This window comes from Aotus nancymaae, unplaced genomic scaffold (assembly GCF_030222135.1).
Source record: "Aotus nancymaae isolate 86718 unplaced genomic scaffold, 86718_ANA_hifiasm-v0.15.2.pri h1tg000155l, whole genome shotgun sequence".
Classification (NCBI taxonomy): Eukaryota; Metazoa; Chordata; class Mammalia; order Primates; family Aotidae; genus Aotus; species Aotus nancymaae.
The window spans coordinates 3,389,884-3,411,087 of NW_026988570.1; the positions used below are offsets into that span (position 1 = coordinate 3,389,884).

Genomic DNA, 21,204 nt, shown 5'->3' on the forward strand with positions numbered 1-21,204 from the left:
ATGTTTAATGCATGTTCTAAACCAATCCAAACAGAATATTGGCTTTTTATGTGCTTTGTTTTTTCTTTGTAACGATAAATTTCTTGTCCCGGCACATGCCTAGTTACTTTTAAAACTCCTATCCCCTATTCTACACTTTTCTCAAGGGTTTAGAAGCATTTCCCCAAGATAATCGATGTGTAACATTATCCGACATCCTGGGCAGTACTGTTATTTAACTCTCAGACCCACTTCGCACTTGTTTCTTTGGTCTGCCACCATCTGCCTTTGCTAACTCAATGTTAGAAGACTTCTTTCTCCTGCCTGCTGGAGAAATTCAACTGCATTGCATGGAGAGCTAATTATATGGAAGGATGGTAAGTGGTTACCACTGGAAAGTATAAAAAGAACCAGCTGGGCACAGTGGCTCACACCTGTAATCCCAACACTTTGGGAGGCTGAGGCGAGTGGATCACCTGAGGTCAGGAGTTCGAGACCAGCCTGGCCAACTTGGTGAAACTCCATCTCTACTAAAAATACAAAATTAGCTGGGCTCCATGGCACATGCCTGTAATCCCAGCTACTCAGGAGGCTGAGGCAGGAGAATCGCTTGAGCCTAGGAGACGGAGGTTGCAGTGACCCGAGATCACACCAATGCACTCCAGCCTAGGCGACAGAGTGAGACTAATCTAAAAGGAAAAAAAAGTGAGAACCTTGATGAAGGAAAGAGGTAATCAACTCAGTTCAGGGCAGATCTGAGATGGGAAGACAGGAAAGGTAATCTCACATCACCATCCTTTTGTAGCCCAGGCCTAGAGAGAGTAATAGGTGACCCACTCAGAGTCAGTTGGGATAAGGTAGTTCTAGTTTCTGTTCATCACCCCGCCTTTCACGTGTCCTCTACATTTGAACAGGCCGGTTACTGGGATGCAGTTCTGCGTTTCCCTTGGGCCTCAACTTATCGCTGAAGTGTGCCGGATTACACCGCTAGCAACAGGAAGCAGTGGTTTTGCTCACAGCTGTGGCCCATCAGGTTCCTGGTTTCTCAAAGCCTTTTCTATTGGAGAAGTTTGGGTGAGACGATTTCCTGGACTGCAGTTCTATACCCGGACTGTGGAGTCTTTCAAAATATTCCAAAACACAGCACCGCCTAAGGCGTCCTTAAGAACAGCTCTGAACTAAGGAAATTCCAAAGCCCACTTTATAAACCAGGCAGAAGCAAGGCCCCCAAGCAGGGAGGGAGGGAGATGGGGAAGGAAGGGGCGAGGTTTCAGGGGCGAGTAGGGGGAACAGAGGCGCAGCTGGAGTGTGCAGAGAAAGTGGGGGAACCAGGGAGAGACCCTGGCGCTGGGATCCGGCAAGTCCTCCCTCTGAGTGACCAGGGGCCCTCGTCCCTTCTCCGGATGCCTTCTCCCCTTCCCTGGGTCTCTGGAACCCAGCTTCTCCTCACCGCTTACCGCTTTCGCTGCGGGCAGCGCTGACCACGCGGCATCCCGCGGCCAGTGGTTCTCCGCGGCCGCGCCCCGCGAGCATCCCTGACCGTGGAGCCCGGGGGCCGCGTTCCTTGTGGGGCGGAGTCTGGAGAGGGGACCTCGGCAGTGCTCTCCCTGGCGCCGGGCGCAGCCGCTTGGCCCGCAGCCCTTTGGCGCGGCGCCGACCCGCCAGGTCCCGCCCAGGCAGCGACGCAGGAATAACCCGCAGCCGCGCTGGCCCGCTCGCACCCGTCTCCCGCGCCCAGTACTCCCGCGCAGCAGCTCCAAGTGCGCCCCTCGCCCTGCTGCTCGCGCGCCACCGCCATGGCCTTCTCCCCCGCGCGGCCCGCGGTCCTGGCCCTGACTGGGCTGGCGCTGCTCCTGCTCCTGTGCTGGGGCCCAGGTGAGCGGGACGATGCCAGGCTGATTGATAGCGGCACCAGGGATTCGTCCCGCGTGGCGCTTCCAGGGTGCCTGGGGAGAGCGATAGGTGATGGGGTGGCGGTGTAGGGACCCATCCTTAGCCCAGGCAGGGCCAAGGGGGTGGTAGGGGCACCGGGTCTAGTGTAAGGGTTCTTGGGTTCTTGCCAAGTTTAAAATGAAGAAACTGAGGCCAGCACAAGAAGATCCAATACGAATTTATTAGGCGCCCGGGCGAGGTTCTGAGGTCAGACAGGACGGGCCGAAGAAGTCGCCCGGACTTCGCTCAGACGTGGGATTTTATAGGGAGTGGAGGCGTTTGATTGGTTGTGCCCAAGGTGAGTGGAGCCCGGATGGGACAAAATGCTAGGCGGGGAGTGGGGCCCCGATAGGACAAAATGCTATCGGGTAGGTCCTGGCGGGGCTTCTTTTCCGAGCTCCCGGCGAGGGAGGGGGGTGTGTCCGAGCTCCAGGTGAGGGAGTGGGGTGTGTCCGAGCGCTCGGTGAGGCGACTGGCCTTACTTCTAGGGTTTTGCACTTGCACGAGTACGAGTGCGGGCGGAGAGAGTACCGGGGTCAAGGGCGGAGCGGAGGGGGCTTTCAGATCTGCGGGGCAACCTTGGGAAAGGAGGGCCAGGCTTCCGAAGGGTGGGCAGGTAGTGTTTCGGGCTTAACGTAAAGAGCAAAGGGGTTGCGGGGGGCTTTACGCAGCCCGTAACCCAGGGGAGGGAAATGGAACGATCAACGGGATTCTCTTCCAGGCAGTCGCTTGGCAACAAGAGTTGACTTGAGCTTCCCGGCTGGGTCAAGTTGCAGTTTGCAAAGCTGGGCACAGGCCTCACACCCCAGACAGGGGAAAGGCTCTTAAAGGAGTCATGCTTAATCTATTCTGTTTCGTGGGGCTCCCGACGAATCCGTTGAAAACTGAAAATTCCTCGCTGGCTCTCTGTAAAACGTCCATTCACACGCACACCCAGAATGATGGGTGCTCCAACACCTGAACGCTGGGGTCCACAGGCCCCACTTTAGGAACCATAATCTGAAACCGTGGTTTGTCCTGAGTTACCACCTTCAGTGGGTAAGAGGAGCCTTTATGGTTCACAAGTGGCCTCAAGGACACATGACTGCCTTTGAAGCTTACACCTTGTGGAGGCAGGGATTGTGGCCTCAGAGTTACTAGCGTGTGAAGTGGCTTGCCCAAGATCCTGAGCCTGGCGCTGTCCCGCTGCAAAGCAGCTGGGCACTGCCTAATGTAAAAGGAAGGCTCACTCGATTGCTTAGTTTCTGTATTTTGCTCATTCAGAACAGGTATGAAAACTGAACTCCAGGTGAGAAGAGGCAGGGGACATTCAATAGGAGCCCTGGGGTGGAGCCCCAGGGTTGCTAGAACAGCAAAGGAGGTGGCGAGGTCTGTCCAGGCAGGGAAGATTACTGTTATTTGAACCACCAGCGAAGCTAGTCAGTATTTCCCACTGTATAGTTTACCTGCCCCCAACTCTTCGTTCTTGGCATTTTAAGAAGCACATCTGGGCCAGGCACGGTGGCTTACCCCTGTAATCCTAGCACTTTGGGAAGGCGGATCACCTGAGGTCGGGAGTTCGAGACCAGCCTGATCAACATGGAGAAACCCCTATCTCTACTAAAAATTCAAAATTAGCTAGGCGTGGTGGCACATGCCTGTAATCTCAGCTACTCGGGAGGCTAGGGCAGGAGAATCCCTTGAACCCGGGAGGCGGAAGTTGCAATGAGCTGAGATGGTGCTATTGCATTCCAGCCTAGGCAACAAGAATGAAACTCCGTTTCAAAAAAAAAAAAAAAAAAAAAAAAATGGAGAAGAAGAAGCACATCTGAATAAGTCGAGTAAGCACTGGCTGGCATTTTATTTAGTTTTTATCAATAACTCAGTGATAGAAGTCAGTTAAAATCTCATCATTGACCTGGGATGTGAAAGTTATTATGCAAAGAAAATCTTGATGTAGAATCCCAAAGATGACTCTTTATGCTACCTATAAACTTTTTTTTTTTTTTTTTTTGAGACAGATTCTCACTCTATTGCCCAGGCAGGAGTGCAGTTGTGCTGTCATAGCTCACTGCAGCCTAGCCTTGATCTTCAGGGCTCAAGCAATCCTCCCACCTCAGCCTCCCAAGTAGCTAGGACTACAGGTGCATGCCACCACGCCTGACTACCTTTTTTTTTTCTTTTTAGTAGAAATGAGGTCTCACTATGTAGCCCAAGTTGGTCTCAAACTCCTGAGCTCAAGTGATCCTTATGCCTCGGCTTCCCAAAATCCTGGGATTATAGGCTTGAACCACCACTCCCTTTCTCACAAACATTTAATAAAGAAAATGACCGTGGCCCCTACTTGATCAATTTATTAATATTTAGCACCTCCAAAGGAACAACTTGCAGTTCTGAATTTGCTGGGAGAGCTAATACTAGGTAATTAGATTGGATAAATTCAGAAGTGATTATTACAGCAGCCTAGAATGAACAGCTGATGATTGTTAGGTGAAAAATCCATAATACAGAAAAAAAAATCACAGCCATTCTATTGTTCCTTATTCTTTTCTTCAAACAAATTTAATGTAGTGTCCAATTATATGTACTGATATGTAGTTCAGCGTGTAGTACCTGGCACAGTAGCAACATTCATAATTCATAATTTGGGACTTATTTGTGCTTTTCAGTCTATAGCTAAGGTTTGGTGAAGTTCTCGTTTCTGGAGTAATAGTGACATACATTTGCTGCAAGAAATTGCAGCCTCATTGCAAATGCCTATACTCAATGTCTATTTCAACATCAGACCACATTTCATTCATTAATTGTTAAGCACTTTTACAGAAGGCAAACAGATGGAGGGGCCATACTTGATTCTGTATGCACTACCCTGTGAGCTAGTAGAGACTGACAAATGTTAAGACATTAATGAATGCTATTATTAGTGCCAAGGAACATATCTGTCTGCCTTGGCAAATATTTTCATAGATTTCTTCATTGAACTTAAGTTTGGAAGGGAAGTAGAATGTTTAACAGTAGTCCCACCCACATCTAACTAGAAAATCCCCTCTACATTAGCCTGGTCAAGTGCTCACCTTTGTTTATGCTCAGACACCTCCAGCAACTCTTAATCTCAACTCCTCCATCCCCCAGGGCCATTTGTCCTATCTTGGGTGGCTGTCCGTCTGGGTGTTGGAAATTTTACTTCATGCCCTAACCCACGGCCCAGTGGTCCCTCAAAGCTGTTGTTTTCCTCCCACAAGCTTCTTTTTTTCCCTCCCTCCTTTCCTCCCTTCTTCCTTCCTTCTTTCTTTCTTTCTCTTCTTTTCTTTCTTTTTCTTTCTTTCTTCTTTCTTTCTTTCTCTTTCTCTCTTTCTTTCTTTCTCTTTCTCTCTTTCTTTTTCTTTCTCTCGCTCTATCACCCAGCATGGAGTGCAGTAATGCTATCTTGGCTCACTGTAACTTCTGCCTCCCGGGTTCAAGTGGTTCTCCTGCCTCAGCCTCCTGAGTAGCTGGGAGTACAAGAATGTGCTACCACATCAGCTAATTTTTTGCATTTTTAGTAGAGTCAGGGTTTCACAAAGTTGACCAGGCTGGTCTCGAACTCCTGACCTTAGGCGATCCACCCGCCTCAGCCTCCCAAAGTGCTGGGATTATAGGCTTGAGTCACTGCACCCAGCCCCAGAAGTTTTATTTCTCTAAGTTAAACACCTAAATTCGTTTAATTTCTTCTCATATAACACATGTTTAGGCCCTAGTCCTCCCTGGACACTCCTTTGACCACGACTCCAGATTTTCTATGATCTTCTTCAAGTCAGACGATGTGAACTGAACTAAATAGTAGAGAAGAGGTCTGCTCAGAGCTGTGATGGTACAGAGACAGGACAGTTACTTTCTTTTTTTAAGTATCCTTTACTAAACAGCCTAAGATTGCAATTCCTTTTTAAACAACGACGTCACCGTAGACCAACCTGAGCACAGGCAACAAAAACCACTGCAGCTCTCCCACGGGCTGCTGTGCACTATGCTGATATCTTAGCTTGCTGCCCGGCAGACTCCCAGCCCTCCTATGGAAGGTGCAAGGGCAACCACCTCTCTTTCCTGGCCCTTCAGGGTATCCCTAGAGATCTTACGAAGCCATTTCCATGCCATTAAACCTCGAAAAATTGGGTGGCCATGTAATTATTATTCAAGCTGAAACACTTTTGAGAGCAAAATTAATTTACAAAGACAGCAGTATGTACTGGGGCTCTCCCTGAACAGCTAGAAAGTGTGTCCACCATACCTGTGAATTACAAAGGAGGCACTTAGCAGGGAATAGACTTAGTAAGTTTTAGCAGGTTCCCTGTCCTGTCCCAGAAGACAGGCCAGCAGGCTCCCTGGATGGCCCAATGACTCTGCAGGCAGGTAGGTAGCACCTTAATTTAGATGCTACAGGAGGCTAGTAGGTTAGGTGGCTGCTTACGGACCATGGATGTGCTGAGTGACTTGGCTCAGAGGTCTTCAAATTCAAAATCTGTAAACATGGGGTATGCTAATAAAATGCATCCCACGTAGGGCAGCCAGTTTGTAATTCTTAGCTGTGGATATTTTTTCTCCCCAACTCCATAGTAAATTCTTCATGCAGAGGTTCTCTTTTAAAACATTTATTTCTTTTCTCCCAGCTTTATTGATGTAATTCACAAACAAAGCAGGGGTTTTTAATTTTATTGGGGTCACAGATACTTTTGAGAGAGAGTCTGGCAAAACTATGGTTCCTATTCCCAGAAAATTGTGCCTTTGCAGATGCAAACACAATTTTCCATACCATTCTAGACCCCCTGGAGCCTGTCCACGGAAGGAGAGGCTAAGAACCCTGCTGAGAAAGTGGTCACCATTACCTCCAATCTGGGGCCCAACTCCGGTTCCTTACACCTGAGGATGCTCTACTCACTACTTACGAAGTCAGCATGTCTGCATGCAACAGTTAAGGGTCAGAGGCTTCTATAGGTCTGCAAGCCAGTTCACTGGCTGGAGGGGTGTGTTCTATCAGGGCAGACAAGGTATTTTCTGTTAAAAATGATTGAACTGATCAGAAATACTTTTAAAATTGAATACAAATAACAGCAAGTGGTATAAATCATGCTTGGTTTTAGGGTGATGGGCAAGCTACAAAACTGAGCTGCACTTTTAGAGAGCGAAAGCAGGTTCTCCAGTATGTGGGAGCCCGACTCCCATTTCTGCCTGCCTCTGTCTTCACATGGGTGACCTCTCTGGATCCTCTCTTCTTATAAGAACACTAGCCTTTCGGCCGGAACCGCCATCTTCAGTAATTCGCCAAAATGACGAACACAAAGGGAAAGAGGAGAGGCACTCGATACATGTTCTCTAGGCCTTTTAGAAAACATGGAGTTGTTCCTTTGGCCACGTCTATGCGAATCTATAAGAAAGGTGATATTGTAGACATCAAGGGAATGGGTACTCTTCAAAAAGGAATGCCCCACAAATGTTATCATGGCAAAACTGGAAGAGTCTACAATGTTACCCAGCATGCTGTTGGCATTGTTGTAAACAAACAAGTTAAGGGCAAGATTCTTGCCAAGAGAATTAATGTGCGTATTGAGCACATCAAGCACTCTAAGAGCCGAGATAGCTTCCTAAACGTGTGAAGGAAAATGATCAGAAAAAGAAAGAGGCCAAAGAGAAAGGTACCTGGGTCCAACTGAAGCGCCAGCCTGCTCCACCCAGAGAAGCACACTTTGTGAGAACCAATGGGAAGGAGCCTGAGCTGCTGGAACCTATTCCCTATGAATTCATGGCATAATAGGTGTTAAAAAAAAAAAAAAAGACCTCTGGACTGTAAAAAAAAAAACAAAACAAACAAACAAACAAAAAGAACACTAGTCACTGGATTTCTGTTCGTCTAAATCCCGTATAACAACTTGAGACTCTCTCAGTGATGAGTCAGGCTGTTAAAAAAATTTTATTTTAAAGAAAAATCTTGAGATCCTTAAATGGATTATATCTGAAAAGACCTCATTTCCAAATAAGCTCACATTCAGGGGTTTCTGGTGGTTAGGAATTTTGGGAGAACACTATTCAATGTATTACACCATGAAGCGAAAGTTTGCAGGAAGATATGCATGACAGATGGTTGCCCCTCATAGTAAGACACAGGACTAAAAGAACAGCATCACTCTGACTAGCTCAAATCATAATGCCCTTGGTCAGCTGTGGTCATTATCACCAATATTAGCCATGGGCCCCCTGAATTGTTTGTCCTGCTGGACAGGGCAGGGAACACTACAAGCATTAAATACTGTGATATTACCCAGTTGCCAAATCAGGGTAGGGGCCTGCAGTTCTTTTTTTCCCACTCTGATTTCTGCATTTGATAAATTGAAGGGTACAGTGTAACTCTGATATGGATTTCAATTTTCATTCCTTTAGGTGGCATAAGTGGAAATAAACTCAAGCTGATGCTTCAAAAACGAGAAGGTAAATATTCCCCAAATGGATAAGGGATGGATTCTTAACTGGATGGAAATGAAATGGCAATATGGAATGTGCTCACTGGAGTCTTGTATTTGGAAAATCAAAAGTGTTTACTCCATAGAAGGTTAGCAGATATGAAGGGCTTATTCTGTGGATATGTGGTGTAGTCTTTTATTAGATAAATATTAGTGCCAGTAAATGTCTGAAGGTTGTTTTTCTGAAAGCTGTCAGTGTGGACTCAAAAATAAAAGAAACAGTGGTACAGTGTTAATTGCATGCTATTTATTTTAGAACCATGAAGCACTTTAGAGACTATCTTTGGAACACATAAGCCTCGGTTGGTGGGGCAGGCATGGAACGGCATTGTTACGGTAGTCCCTGTATCCAATGAGCTCTTGGGGAAAGGTTGCAAACAGGAAAGGCTTTCTTGTTGTTAGCCTCTGTTTTGAAAAATGTATTTAAGATAAATGTGACAGCAGCAAAATGTCATAGAAATTGGAGAGTCTGGGGGTCACAACACACAGGTTCTGGACCTGCTGTAATTAGATCAGGTGGATCAGTTGTGGGGTCTTGTGAATGTCATTTTTCCTCTCCCAGCTTTCATCTCCATCTGTAAAATTGAGAATCCTTTAGAAATGAAAAAGTGTTACCACATTTCTGATGTGACCATTTAGTCACTTATTGTTTCCTTCCTAGTTTACGGGGGATTCTAGCAGGCTGAACTTCCTCCCTGAAGTGGGGTCCTAGTCATTCTTCCCGTACTCTCTAGTTGCTGCTCAGGGACCCCCCAGCAAATGGCTAGAGAACAGGCGGACCCTCTTGAGGGCAAGGAGTTCCTTGGAGGTGGTCCCAGCATCTTTCCCTGGGTTTCCAGTCACCCGTGAAACCCTGGTCCATCCCCAGTCTCTGACGCAGCTCAGAGGGTCCCCCCCTGTGCTGTGGGGTTGCGGGAGCCTCTCGTCACGGATGCCCAGAGATGAACAACGTCCTCACAGAGCCAGCCTGTCATAGGTGAGCAAGCTGCTGAGACAGCCGCAACTCCTACATGTGCATCCCGCAGCCTTTACTCAGTTCAGACCAAGAAACACATATTGAGCACCTACTGTGTACAAAACAGTGTAACAGTCCCTGAAGGGATTGTAGAAAACAAACAAACAAACAAAAAAACCTGCTGCTACTTATCCATATGACCAACAAACACATCAGGCCTGCATTTCCATAATCCTGTGCATTTTTCCTAATGTCATCAAGAGGAACTGTCCATCTGCTTTTATAGATAAAGGGACAGAGGCTCAAAGGATAACAGCAGGGGCAGAACACCTAATGGCACAGTGGCTTCCTCGAGCACAACTGCAGAAGTGGTTCCATTTCAACAGTTGAGACTGTGATAGAAAAATGTTAGCAGCAGCAGTGTGAGGGTGCGGGTCAGTACCCTGCATCAATGGTCAGACTGTGAGGCACAGAGAGGCAATGACTTAAGGGGACTTTGTGTCCCAGGAGCCCGGTAAGAGAATCAGCTCTACTGTTGGGCAGGGACTGGTACCTGCTCACCCGGGGCTCATCATTCCAGTTCCTTTTTCTTACATAATCTCCTGAGCCAAGCACAACCCTCTTGTGTTTGCATATGCAATGGACATGCCCGTATACCTGTGTGGCACCAGATATCCAGTCTGTTTCCTGAATGCGTAGCCTGAGGGGTGGGCCACTTGCGCCTGGGAAAGGCCTGGGTCCCGGACATGAGAGGGCTGCAGGGGATGAGCTGAATTTCATTTCTACCCTGAGGACCTAGAGGCTGAAGTTTAGTTCATGCCCCTTATAGGGCTGTAACAAATAGAATTTACAGGAAGCGTGGTGACTGATGCTACCAGGTTGTGTCACATTGTCACATGCAAGTAAGAATGAAATTGAGAGTCAAAACCATGGTGGTGTGGAATGGGATGTATAACAGGATTCACTGCGAGTGAGGAAGGTAATAATCATTCTTTGTGTTTGGGGGATGGGGAATTGATGATTTCAGCACCTGTTCCAACTAAGACTAACGTGGCCGTTGATGAGAACAAAGCCAAAGAATTTCTCGGCAGCCCGAAGCGCCAGAAGCGGCAGCTGTGGGACCGGACTCGGCCCGAGGTGCAGCAGTGGTACCAGCAGTTTCTCTACATGGGCTTTGATGAAGCGGTGGGTGTTGCCTCTGTCTGCAGGCCTGGCTTCCACAGGGCAGAGTGGAGGGAGGAGGCCTGCTCAGGGAAGTAGGAAGCAGAAAATTCAGCTTTGCTGTTCATTCCTAAAATAAGAGCACTGATGCTGAGTGCTGTCAGGCACTGGATCACATTACCTATGGTGTAAGGGTGATGGCCGGAAGTTTCCACCAGGGCACGTTCAGGAGGCAGAACCCAGGTTAGTCATGGACCAAAATGGCTGACGTAGATTCATTGGGAATCTGAGTTTCCTGGGAACCCTTTTAACTTGTCTGAACAGTTTTGTCTGGGTATTCTTAAAATAACTCACAATCCCCCAAAACCTTTTCACTTTTACCTTGAAGACTGTCAGAAACAACAGGGATGACAGATCTATGATGATAAGAAAAAGAGATGAAAAAGAACTTGTAAAGAGAGGATGGGTCTTTGTAGATGTTTTGGGGAAAATTTGACAATGCGCTTATAGGAAAAGATGGTTTACAGTTCATGCACCTAGATGGCATTGGGATGTATGCATTGAAAGAAGTACAAAGAGTTTATAATCTCAGGCTCGCAGCTGGGGTGCATGCACAGGTGAGACGGCAGCCCGTGGAAGTCACAGATGCGGCCGCGTGGGCATCCATTCACAGTGACTGAGGAGGCTGAGCTCTTTGTGTGAGATGTAGAGGGAGGACCCATGGCCTGTGCAGCCCCACCAGGGAGCAAATAGGCTTTTCATGGGCAGCACCTCCAACTGGGCAGTTGGAAGTGTTTTTCAAAACGGGCACATGATTCATTTAGACGGTGTATACACAATACTGCAGGAGGCTAAAAAAAACTAAGCCCCTTAGACATATCATTTTTAATGGCTGCATAAAATGAAATCATGTGGCATTTCCAGCCATTGGACATATGACTTGTTCCCGAAGTGTCTTTTTGCTTTTTTTCCTTTTCTGTGCAAACAGCTAAACATGTACAGCCAAACTCTGAGCCAGGCATGATTCTAAGTATTCAGAGGTATGAACTTACTTCACATTCACAACAACCCAAAAGGCAGGTGCTGTTATTTGCATCTCTGTGGAGTTTGCCCTTTACTTAGACCACATTCTTCCCAGTGAGGTTCCTGGGGCAAGGGTGGAATCACGTTTAACCGTCTCCGAGTATTTGCAAATTGCACATTCCTGTGAGTCACATGTAAGAGCAACAGTTTCCTAGACTCTTCAGCAATATCTGGTGTTCTCATTGAAAATTAAAAATATATGTTTACTTATTTGAAGGATGAAAATGCTATATCCTCTTTTAGTAATTTGCATTTCTTTGATGACCATGATTAAAATGGGCATTAAGAGTTTAACATGCAGGGCCGGGCACAATGCTCATGCCTGTAATCCTATCACTTTGGGAGGCCAAAGCAAGCAGATCACCTGAGGTCAGGAGTTTGAGACTAGCCTGCTCAGCAGGGTGAAACCCCATCTCTACTAAAAATACAAAAAATTAGCCAGATGTGGTGGCTCATGCCTGTAGTCTCAGCTACTCAGGGGGATTACACAGGAGAATCTCTTGAATTCAGGAGGTGGAGGTTGCTGTGAGCTGAGATTGCGCCACTGCACTCCAGCCTGGATGACAGAGTGAGACTCCATCTCAAAAAAAAAAAAAAAATAGTTTAGCATGCAGAAACTGCTCAAATAATCTCTGGTGACAAAACCAGAATAAAGATTAGGATCCAATAAGATTACAATAAATCAACATGCATTAAAAAGACTACAATGAATACATCCAAGTCTCACTAGTGGTGGGTTCTGACAAAGGAACATGATCTTCTTTTTCTATGCTCTTCTCTTACATACCGATTTTAAAATCTGAGTCTACAATTATTTCTGTATTCATCAGACGTTTTTAAAATTTTTTGAAAATACATATTTAAGCTAAAACCTCAAATTTATAAAATGAGCGGCCGGGCATGGTGGCTCACACCTGTAATCCTAGCATTTTGGGAGGCCAAGGTGGGTGGATCACCTGAAGTCAAGAGTTAGAGACCAGCTTAGCTAACATGGTGAAACCCTGTCTCTACTAAAAACACAAAAAACATTAGCCAGGCATGGTGGCAGATGGCTACAACCCCAGCTATTTGGGAGGCTGAGGCAGGAGAATGGCTTGGACCTGGGTGGGGGCAAAGGTTGCAGTGAGCAAAATTGCACCACTTCTCCAGCCTGGGTGAAAGAGTAAAACTCCCTCTTAAAAAATAAAATAAAATGGGAAAACTCAAGAAGCAAGATTGTTTCACTGTGGCCAAAAATGTTGTATAATGGGAGAAGCAAAACCAGAGATGGAGCCAAAGAAGTCAGTGTCCTCCTTCCCAAGGCAGAGGCTGAGGTGTGCTCAGATGATTCAGACCCCAGGTGTAGAGAATGGCAGCGAGACATTGGAATCATGCTCTTTAGCCCAGCACTAGTTGGCCCACTAGCCACCAAGAGTGGATGACCACTCAGCCCCAGAGACCACAGTCATGGGCTAGGTTGGGGATTTCAGCCTCACAAAGTTCTCAAATATTAATTAATGTTCACTGGCAATCTTGTTAAAATAAAAACAGGTTGCAGAGACCCAGACATCAGAAAGTTCCATGCAGGAGGCATGGAGCAGCTGGTGCCTGACAACCTGCTTGTGTGATTTGGATGTAGGGGGTGCATGGGCCACGCATGGAGAAAAACTCCCCTGTACCCCAAACTGCATGACCCGTTCACCCAGCCCATCTGTCGTCTCCCTGCCTTTTTGCTCTCACACGAAATCTCTTGCCACGTCCTGAGCATCAACACATGTGAGTCCTAGTCTAAATTAATCTTGCACCTTCACCACCACCAAAGAAAATTTAGCCTCTCCTTTAAAAAAAAACTGTATGGGGCTGGGCGCGGTGGCTCACGCCTGTAATCTCAGCACTTTGGGAGGCCGAGGCGGGTGGATCACGAGGTCAAGAGATCGAGACCATCCTGGTCAACATGGTGAAACCCCGTCACTACTAAAAATACAAAAAATTAGCTGGGCATGGTGGTGCATGCGTGTAATCCCAGCTACTCAGGAGGCTGAGGCAGGAGAATTGCCTGAACCCAGGAGGCGGAGGTTGCGGTGAGCCGAGATCACGCCATTGCACTCCAGCCTGGGTAACAAAAGCGAAATTCCGTCTCAAAAAAAAAAAAAAAGAGACTGTATGAATAGCAAAGATCAGTTGCCCAAACCAAAAACCTGAACATCACTCTACACTTCTTACTCAGCTTTAGCTTCTCCATCCCTTTTATTAGCTGCAACTGTCTCTTCTCGTATCTGTCTCTCAGGAACAGTAGGCTTTTTGAAGGCAGAGACCCTGTTTTTGGCAATCCCCCCAGTGTCCAGCACAGGGCTGGGCCTGACACACGGTGCCCATCTCATAGTGTCTGTGGAATGAATAAGTACATCTGTGTACACTCTAACCAACAACATAGGTATAAGAGTCACCATCAAATACACTCCCAGTCCTCTGCCCTGGTACGATAATAGGCCAGTGCAGTGGTTGATCTAACTTGGGCAACATTTATTAAGCATCTACTACATGCAGTATAAAGACCCAGGCCCAGGAATGGGGTAGGAAGATAAAACAGTATTTGCCACAGTGAGATGTGGCCTGAGGGTCAGGCCAGGTTGTTACTGTATTTGGGCAGCTGTCCATTTGATTTACCAAGAAAGAAAAAAAAAGTCTGGAGTATATTTAGCAAATATTTTACAAAACGTTGCAAAGGTATGGGCCTGCACTCCTTTGGGAAAAGATAGCTTTTATCAGAGTGAATACTGCTGGCTGTGTTGGCCACTGAGCACAAGAATATGGTAATGGGGAGTTATTCTTTTTTTTTTTTTTTTTTTTTTTGAGACGGAGTTTCGCTCTTGTTGCCCAGGCTGGAGTGCAATGGCGCGATCTCGGCTCACCACAACCTCCGCCTCCTGGGTTCAGGCAATTCTCCTGCCTCAGCCTCCTGAGTAGCTGGGATTACAGGCACGCGCCACCATGCCCAGCTAATTTTTTGTATTTTTAGTAGTGACGGGGTTTCACCATGTTGACCAGGATGGTCTCCATCTCTTGACCTCGTGATCCACCCGCCTCGGCCTCCCAAAGTGCTGGGATTACAGGCGTGAGCCACCGCGCCCGGCCGAGTTATTCTTACTAAGGGTTGTTAATTATTGAAGAAAAACCATCATGGAGAAAAGCATAGGTAAGATTAGGTCTTAGGGGACTGTGTGTGCTTAAATCCATTCTCTATCATTCTCTCTCTTTTTCTCCAGAAATTTGAAGATGACATCACCTATTGGCTTAACAGAGATCGAAATGGACATGAGTACTATGGCGATTACTACCAGCGTCACTATGATGAAGACTCTGCAATTGGTCCCCGGAGCCCCTACAGTTTTAGGCATGGAGCCAGCGTCAACTATGACGACTACTAACCATGACCTGCCACACGCTGTACAAGAAGCCAATAGTGATTCTCTTCATGTATCTCCTAATGCCTTACACTACTTCGTTTCTGGTTTGTTCTATTTCAGTAGATCTTTTCTACCTACTTTGTGTGATCAAAAAAGAAGAGTTAAAACAACACATGTAAATGCCTTTTGATATTTCATGGAAATGCCTGACAATGTATCTCATTTAAAAATAGAAATAAAGCATTTTGTTAAAAAGAAAAGTCTCAGAATTCATTTGGGTGCAAATTAAGCTGGTGACATTTCTCGTTCCCTTGATGGTTTGAAGTTGCATTTGAGAGGCATCTCTCTGTTATCACCCTGAGATTCTTCACTGCCACCCAGGCAGACCACGGGCCTGGTGAGAGGTCTTAATTTGTTAAAATGCAGCCTATGTGAAATGCAAGACATACGATCAGCAAGAAAGGCTAGTTGAAAATGATTTGTGGTTACAGAACATGGTTTGGAGGATTCCAGTCATTTGTCAGAGAACCTTTCTGGTTCTGAGCTAGAGCTGGACCTGTTTAATATTACCATCCAGGAAATGAAAGGCAATAGAAAAAAACCCTGAAATTTGGTTGATTTCAGAGCCACGGTTATCTAAAAAATAAAAAATAAAACCTTGTTCCAGGAATTCAAGCATATTTAAGAATATTCTTTGCATTGTAAACAACCTGAGTGAATGAAAGAAAAGGTGGCATTTGGGTGAGAAGAGGGAGAAGAGGAAGTGGGGGGGTTGGGGGGTGGTTAAGTGAAGGATCTGAGCCTTTGCTGATAGGAGGGGGTCTGGTCTCAGCCTATGCAGAATTGCAGGGAATGAGATGGGGGAGGAGATAAACAGCATGAGAGGGGCCACTCAGAATGGGTCTTAGACTTTTGTGTGTCACAGACTCCTCTGACAGTCTGATGAATGCTTTATGCTCTTTTCCGCAGAAAAATTACACACAATTTTGCAGATAGCCTCTGAAACACCCTCCCATTCACAAACCCTGTGTAATCAATAATCCTGAGCCCAGTAGGAAGCACTGGATTGAGAGCAGCAGTGTTTACAGACAATCATAAACAAAGGCCATTCTTTTTTTCCTTGAGGATCCAAGCAAATTAAAATTGTAGTAAAATACACATAAAAGTTACCATTTTAAGCATTTTTAGGTGTACAATTCAGTGGCTAAGTATATTCACATTGTTGTGCAACAATCACCAGCGTCCATCTCTGGAACTTTTTTATCTTCCGAAACTGATACTGTATCTGTTAAACACTAACTGCTCATTCCTACCCCCAACCCCTAGCAACCCCCATTCTACTATCTGTCTCTCTAGGAGAGATGCTCTAGGAGAGACACTGAATGTCCACGCTAGGACTTCATATAAGTAGTGTAATACAGTATTTGTCTTTTTGTGTCTGGCTTATTTAACTTAGCATAATGACCTCAAGGTTCATCACCGTTGTAGCATGTGTCAGAATTTCCTTCCTTTTTAAGGCAGAATAATATTCCATTGTATGGACTGACCACTTTTGCTTGTCCATTCAACCACCAATGGATACCTGGGCTGCTTCTTGGCTACTGTGAATAATGCTGCTATGAATGAGGGTGTGCTGGTATCTTTTTGTGTCCCTGCTTTAAATTATCTTTGGGAATGCTGGATCATATATTAATTCTATGTTTAATTTTTGAGGAATCGGGCCAGGCACGGTGGCTTACGCTTGTAATCCCAGCACTTTGGAAGGCCAAGGTGGACTAAAATACAAAAATTGGCTGGGCGTGGTGGCTGGCACCTGTAATCCCAGCTGCCAGGGAGGTTGAGGCAGGAGAATCGCTTGAACCCAGGAAGTGGAGGCTGCAGTAAGCCAAGATCATGCCACTGCACTCCAGCCTGGGCAACAGAGTGAGACTTTCTGTCTCGGAAAAAAAAAAAAAAAAAAATTGAGGAACCCTCCATACTGTTTTCTACAGCAGTGTACCATTTTACATTTCCACCTTTAAAATTTTTGTTTCTTTCTTTTTTTTTTTTTTTGACTATACTGAGCTGGCTCAAATCCCAAATCAATCTTAAAGAGGAGTGAAGTGGATGATGGAGGACATCTTTGCTTCATTCCTTATCTTTTTTTTTTTTTGAGACGGAGTTTCGCTCTTGTTGCCCAGGCTGGAGTGCAATGGCGCGATCTCGGCTCACCGCAACCTCCGCCTCCTGGGTTCAGGCAATTCTCCTGCCTCAGCCTCCTGAGTAGCTGGGATTACAGGCACGCGCCACCGTGCCCAGCTAATTTTTTGCATTTTTGGTAGAGACGGGGTTTCATCATGTTGACCAGGATGGTTTCGATCTCTTGACCTCATGATCCACCCGCCTCGGCCTCCCACAGTGCTGGGATTACAAGTGTGAGCCACCGCGCCCGGCCTCATTCCTTATCTTAAAGGGACTGCTTTCTATGTTTCTCCTTAATTTCCTTAACTATGCTTGCTGGATTTTTTTTTTTTTTATTGTAGTTGTCCTTTTTCAAGTTAAAAGAATTTCCTTCTAAAAATATGCTAAAACTTTTAAAAATGTCATACAGTATATGGATATTTAATTCTATTTTTTTTCTTTATTGAGATGTTTTCCTTTTAAATCTGTTACTAAGGTCAATTTTATTGATAACAATTCCAATAGTAGTCAAGTCGCTGGAATAAACCTAACTCGATCATGATGTATCATCTCTTATTATTCATTGCTGGATCTGGGTTGGTAACTTTTGTTCAGAATTTTGCATCTTCATCTTCATAAAGATTGAATTGGCCTGTCCTCTTTCTGATTGTGTTCTTACAGTTTGGCTGTCAAGGTTATATTGGCCTCATAAATGAATTGAGAGTGTTTTGTTTTCTTTCTTTCTTTTTTTTTTTTTTTTTGAGACGGAGTTTCGCTCTTGTTAACCAGGCTGGAGTGCAACAGCGCGATCTCGGCTCACCGCAACCTCCACCTCCTGGGTTCAGGCAATTCTCCTGCCTCAGCCTCCTGAGTAGCTGGGATTACAGGCATGCGCCACCATGCCCAGCTAATTTTTTTTTGTATTTTTAGTAGAGATGGGGTTTCACCATGTTGACCAGGATGGTCTCGATCTCTTGACCTCGTGATCCACCCGCCTCGGCCTCCCAAAGTGCTGGGATTACAGGCGTGAGCCACCGTGCCCGGCCCCCCCCCTTTTTTTTTTTTTTTTAATGAATCATGCCTTTTCAAATACATAGTTGTCTTTTGTTTTGTTTTGTTGATCTCTTCTTTTGTGTTTATTTCACTAATTTCTGTCCTTTTAATTTCCTTCCTTCTACTTCTGTGGGTCTTTGATTCGATTAGATCTTAGCTCCATTTTGAGCTTTTTTTTCTTTTTCTTTTTTTTTTTTAAGGCAGACACTTAATGCTCTACATTTCCTTCCATGTATTGTATTCCACGTGGCTGATGTAAAAAACTAGATGGTGAAATCTTTTAATTTCAATTCTGATTTCTCCTTTGACCCATCCATTGATGTGTTATTAAATTTCCAAGTGAGTGAACTTTTCTAATTATCTTACATGCTTTGTTTCCCAACTTAATTGCATTGCAGTAAGAAATGTGGTCAGGAGTATTTCAATCCTTTGAAGTGTATTGGTCAAGCCTTATGATTAGGGTGTGTCAATCCCAGCAACGGTTCCATGTGTGCTTGAAAGAAGCATGTCTTTTCCAAATGTCAGAGGTAGTAAAAGCCCATTAATTCAAGCTCTGTAGTGTTACCGTTCACATTTTCTACTTTTTACTGATTTTTGGTCTGTTTGATCTACTAAAAACTGAGATGTGTGTTAAAATCTTCTATGATGATGGATTTAAAATTTTTCCTTTTAATTCTGTCAGTCTAGCCTTATGTATCATGAGGCTATACACACTTCATATATACGTACATTTAGAATCAAAACCTTTTCCTAGTAAGTGGAATTATCATTATGTAGGAAATTTCTTGTAATACTTTTTGCCTAAATTATCCTTTACTATTAATATGACTATACTTACCTGCTCTGGGTTAATATTTTCCTGGTTTATCTTTTCCATTGTTTGACTTTTAATCTTTCTGTACTTCAGGTGTTTCTGTTTAATAAGCACATAGCTGAATTTTGTTTTGTTTCTAAAATACAACAAAACCTTAACTGGAGAATTTAGTCCACTTATGCTTATTGTGATTAGTGATTTGGTTTTATTCATAACATCACATTTTGAACATTTGATTTGCTCTAGTTTACTTGTTTTTTTCCCTTCTCTTCCTTCATTTGGACTCTTTTATTTTCTTTTGCTTATTGACTCTTTTCTCTCTACTTCCACTGAAGGTATACACTGAATCTATCCTATTAGTGTTTGCCTTATTTCATTGCCTTATTAACATATTAAGAAGTTAATATTGGGCCTTCCATTCCCCCTTCAAACTTAAATGTGACTGCAACTTGGCATTTTACATCTAGCCTGCTTTATTTTCCCCCACAAATTATCTTTATTTCATAATCAATGGTTTATTTAGATTGTCACATAATTATCTTAGTTCACTGTTTCTCCTTAAAACTCAGACCATCACCTGTAATCCCAGCACTTTGGGAGGCTGAGGCGGGTGGATCACGAGGTCAAGAGATCGAGACCATCCTGGTCAACATGGTGAAACCCCATCTCTACTAAATAATACAAAAAATTAGCTGGGCACGGTGGCCCGTGCCTGTAATCCCAGCTACTCAGGAGGCTGAGGTAGGAGAATTGCCTGAACCCAGGAGGCGGAGGTTGCAGTGAGCCGAGATCGCGCCATTGCACTCCAGCCTGGGTAACAAGAGTGAAACTCCATCTCAAAAAAAAAAAAAAAAAAAAAAAAACTCAGACCATGCGTCTGAGATTATTTTCCTTTGGTCTGAATCATATCCTTCAGAATCCACTTAGTGAAGGCCATTTAGTGGTAAATTCTCAAGTTTGTTTGGCACTTCCCCTTGTTTTACTTGGCATAGAATTCTTCGTTATTTAATCAATACTTTGAATTTATTTTACTGTCTCTGGTTTCCATTGCTGATGTTAAGAATTTCATTATTGGCCGGGCGTGGTGGCTCACGCCTGTAATCCCAGCACTTTGGGAGGCCGAGGCGGGTGGATCACGAGGTCAAGAGATCGAGACCATCCTGGTCAACATAGTGAAACCCCGTCTCTACTAAAGATATAAAAAAAAAATTAGCTGGGCGTGGTGGTGCATGCCTGTAATCCCAGCTACTCAGGAGGCTGAGGCAGGAGAATTGCCTGAACCCAGGAGGCGGAGGTTGCAGTGAGCCGAGATCATGCCATTGCACTCCAGCCTGGGTAACGAGAGCGAAACTCTGTCTCAAAAAAAAAAAAAAAAAAAAAAAATTTCATTATTCATTTAATAGCCATTCTTCTGTAAGTGATACTGTCCTCTCCAATGGTTTTGATAGGTACTTTTTTCTTTGTTATCTATATCTACATCTATGTGTATAAATATTAGTATGTTTGAGGTTTGTTGGGCTTAATCTGAAGATTGGTGTCATTCAAACAATTTGGAAAATTCTCCATTTTTTCTTTGAATGGTGTCTCTTCCTCATTCTATGAATTCTTTCTGGAATATTTTATTCAAATATGTAAATTTCAATTATATTTTTCCTTTCTTATTCAAATATGCTTGATTCTATCTCTTGTTCCCTGTACAGATTCTCAAGTTTCTCTCTTTTTAAAAATGTATAAAATACTTTTATATTTTTGTCACTTCCAGGATCTGAGGTCTTTGTGAATCTCTTTCAGCCTACCATCCATTGTTTCTCTCTCGCAGTGATTGTCTCCTTGATTTTATGTAATTCCTAACGATGACTTGCTCATTCTCTTTGGAATGTTGTTAAGAAACACTTGAAGGCTGAATTAAGTTGAATTTCTCCTGACAGCAGTTGCATTTTCTTTTGCTAGTGGCTTGGGGTGCAATGGGTCTACCTAACTGGGACCACCTTAAATTCTGTGCTTGTGGATTTACAGACCACACCTTTTTTTACAGGACACCTTATACTTAGGGTTCTCAGTTCACTCCCACCAAACTGAAATGTGAAAGAAAGCATCCTCACTGCCCCCTTCTGTGGGATGGATTTATTTCTCATCGGCCCCTACACCAAGGTAGAGCCTTTTGGGAGGTCAGTGTGTTGTAGAGTAATCTGACCTAAACTTTATTTCCTGTGC

General features: G+C 44.7%; 2 protein-coding genes across 2 annotated transcripts in view; one reads left to right on the forward strand and one right to left on the reverse strand.

Annotated features, from left to right (window-relative positions):
- LOC135272928 (leucine-rich repeat-containing protein 4B-like) overlaps positions 1 to 1,777 on the reverse strand; it is a 46,599-nt gene extending 44,822 nt beyond the window's left edge. Inside the window, exon 1 of the mRNA XM_064371649.1 lies at positions 1,437 to 1,777. Within this exon, the coding sequence (XP_064227719.1) occupies positions 1,437 to 1,777 (341 nt within the window). The remainder of the gene's footprint in view (positions 1 to 1,436) is intronic.
- ECRG4 (ECRG4 augurin precursor) lies at positions 1,699 to 15,223 on the forward strand. The gene is made up of 4 exons (XM_012435653.2): positions 1,699 to 1,854; positions 8,299 to 8,346; positions 10,361 to 10,518; positions 14,823 to 15,223. The coding sequence occupies exons 1-4, from the start codon at positions 1,776 to 1,778 to the stop codon at positions 14,982 to 14,984; spliced, it is 447 nt and encodes a 148-aa protein (XP_012291076.2). The 5' UTR covers positions 1,699 to 1,775; the 3' UTR covers positions 14,985 to 15,223.
- Positions 15,224 to 21,204: the final 5,981 nt, after the last annotated feature.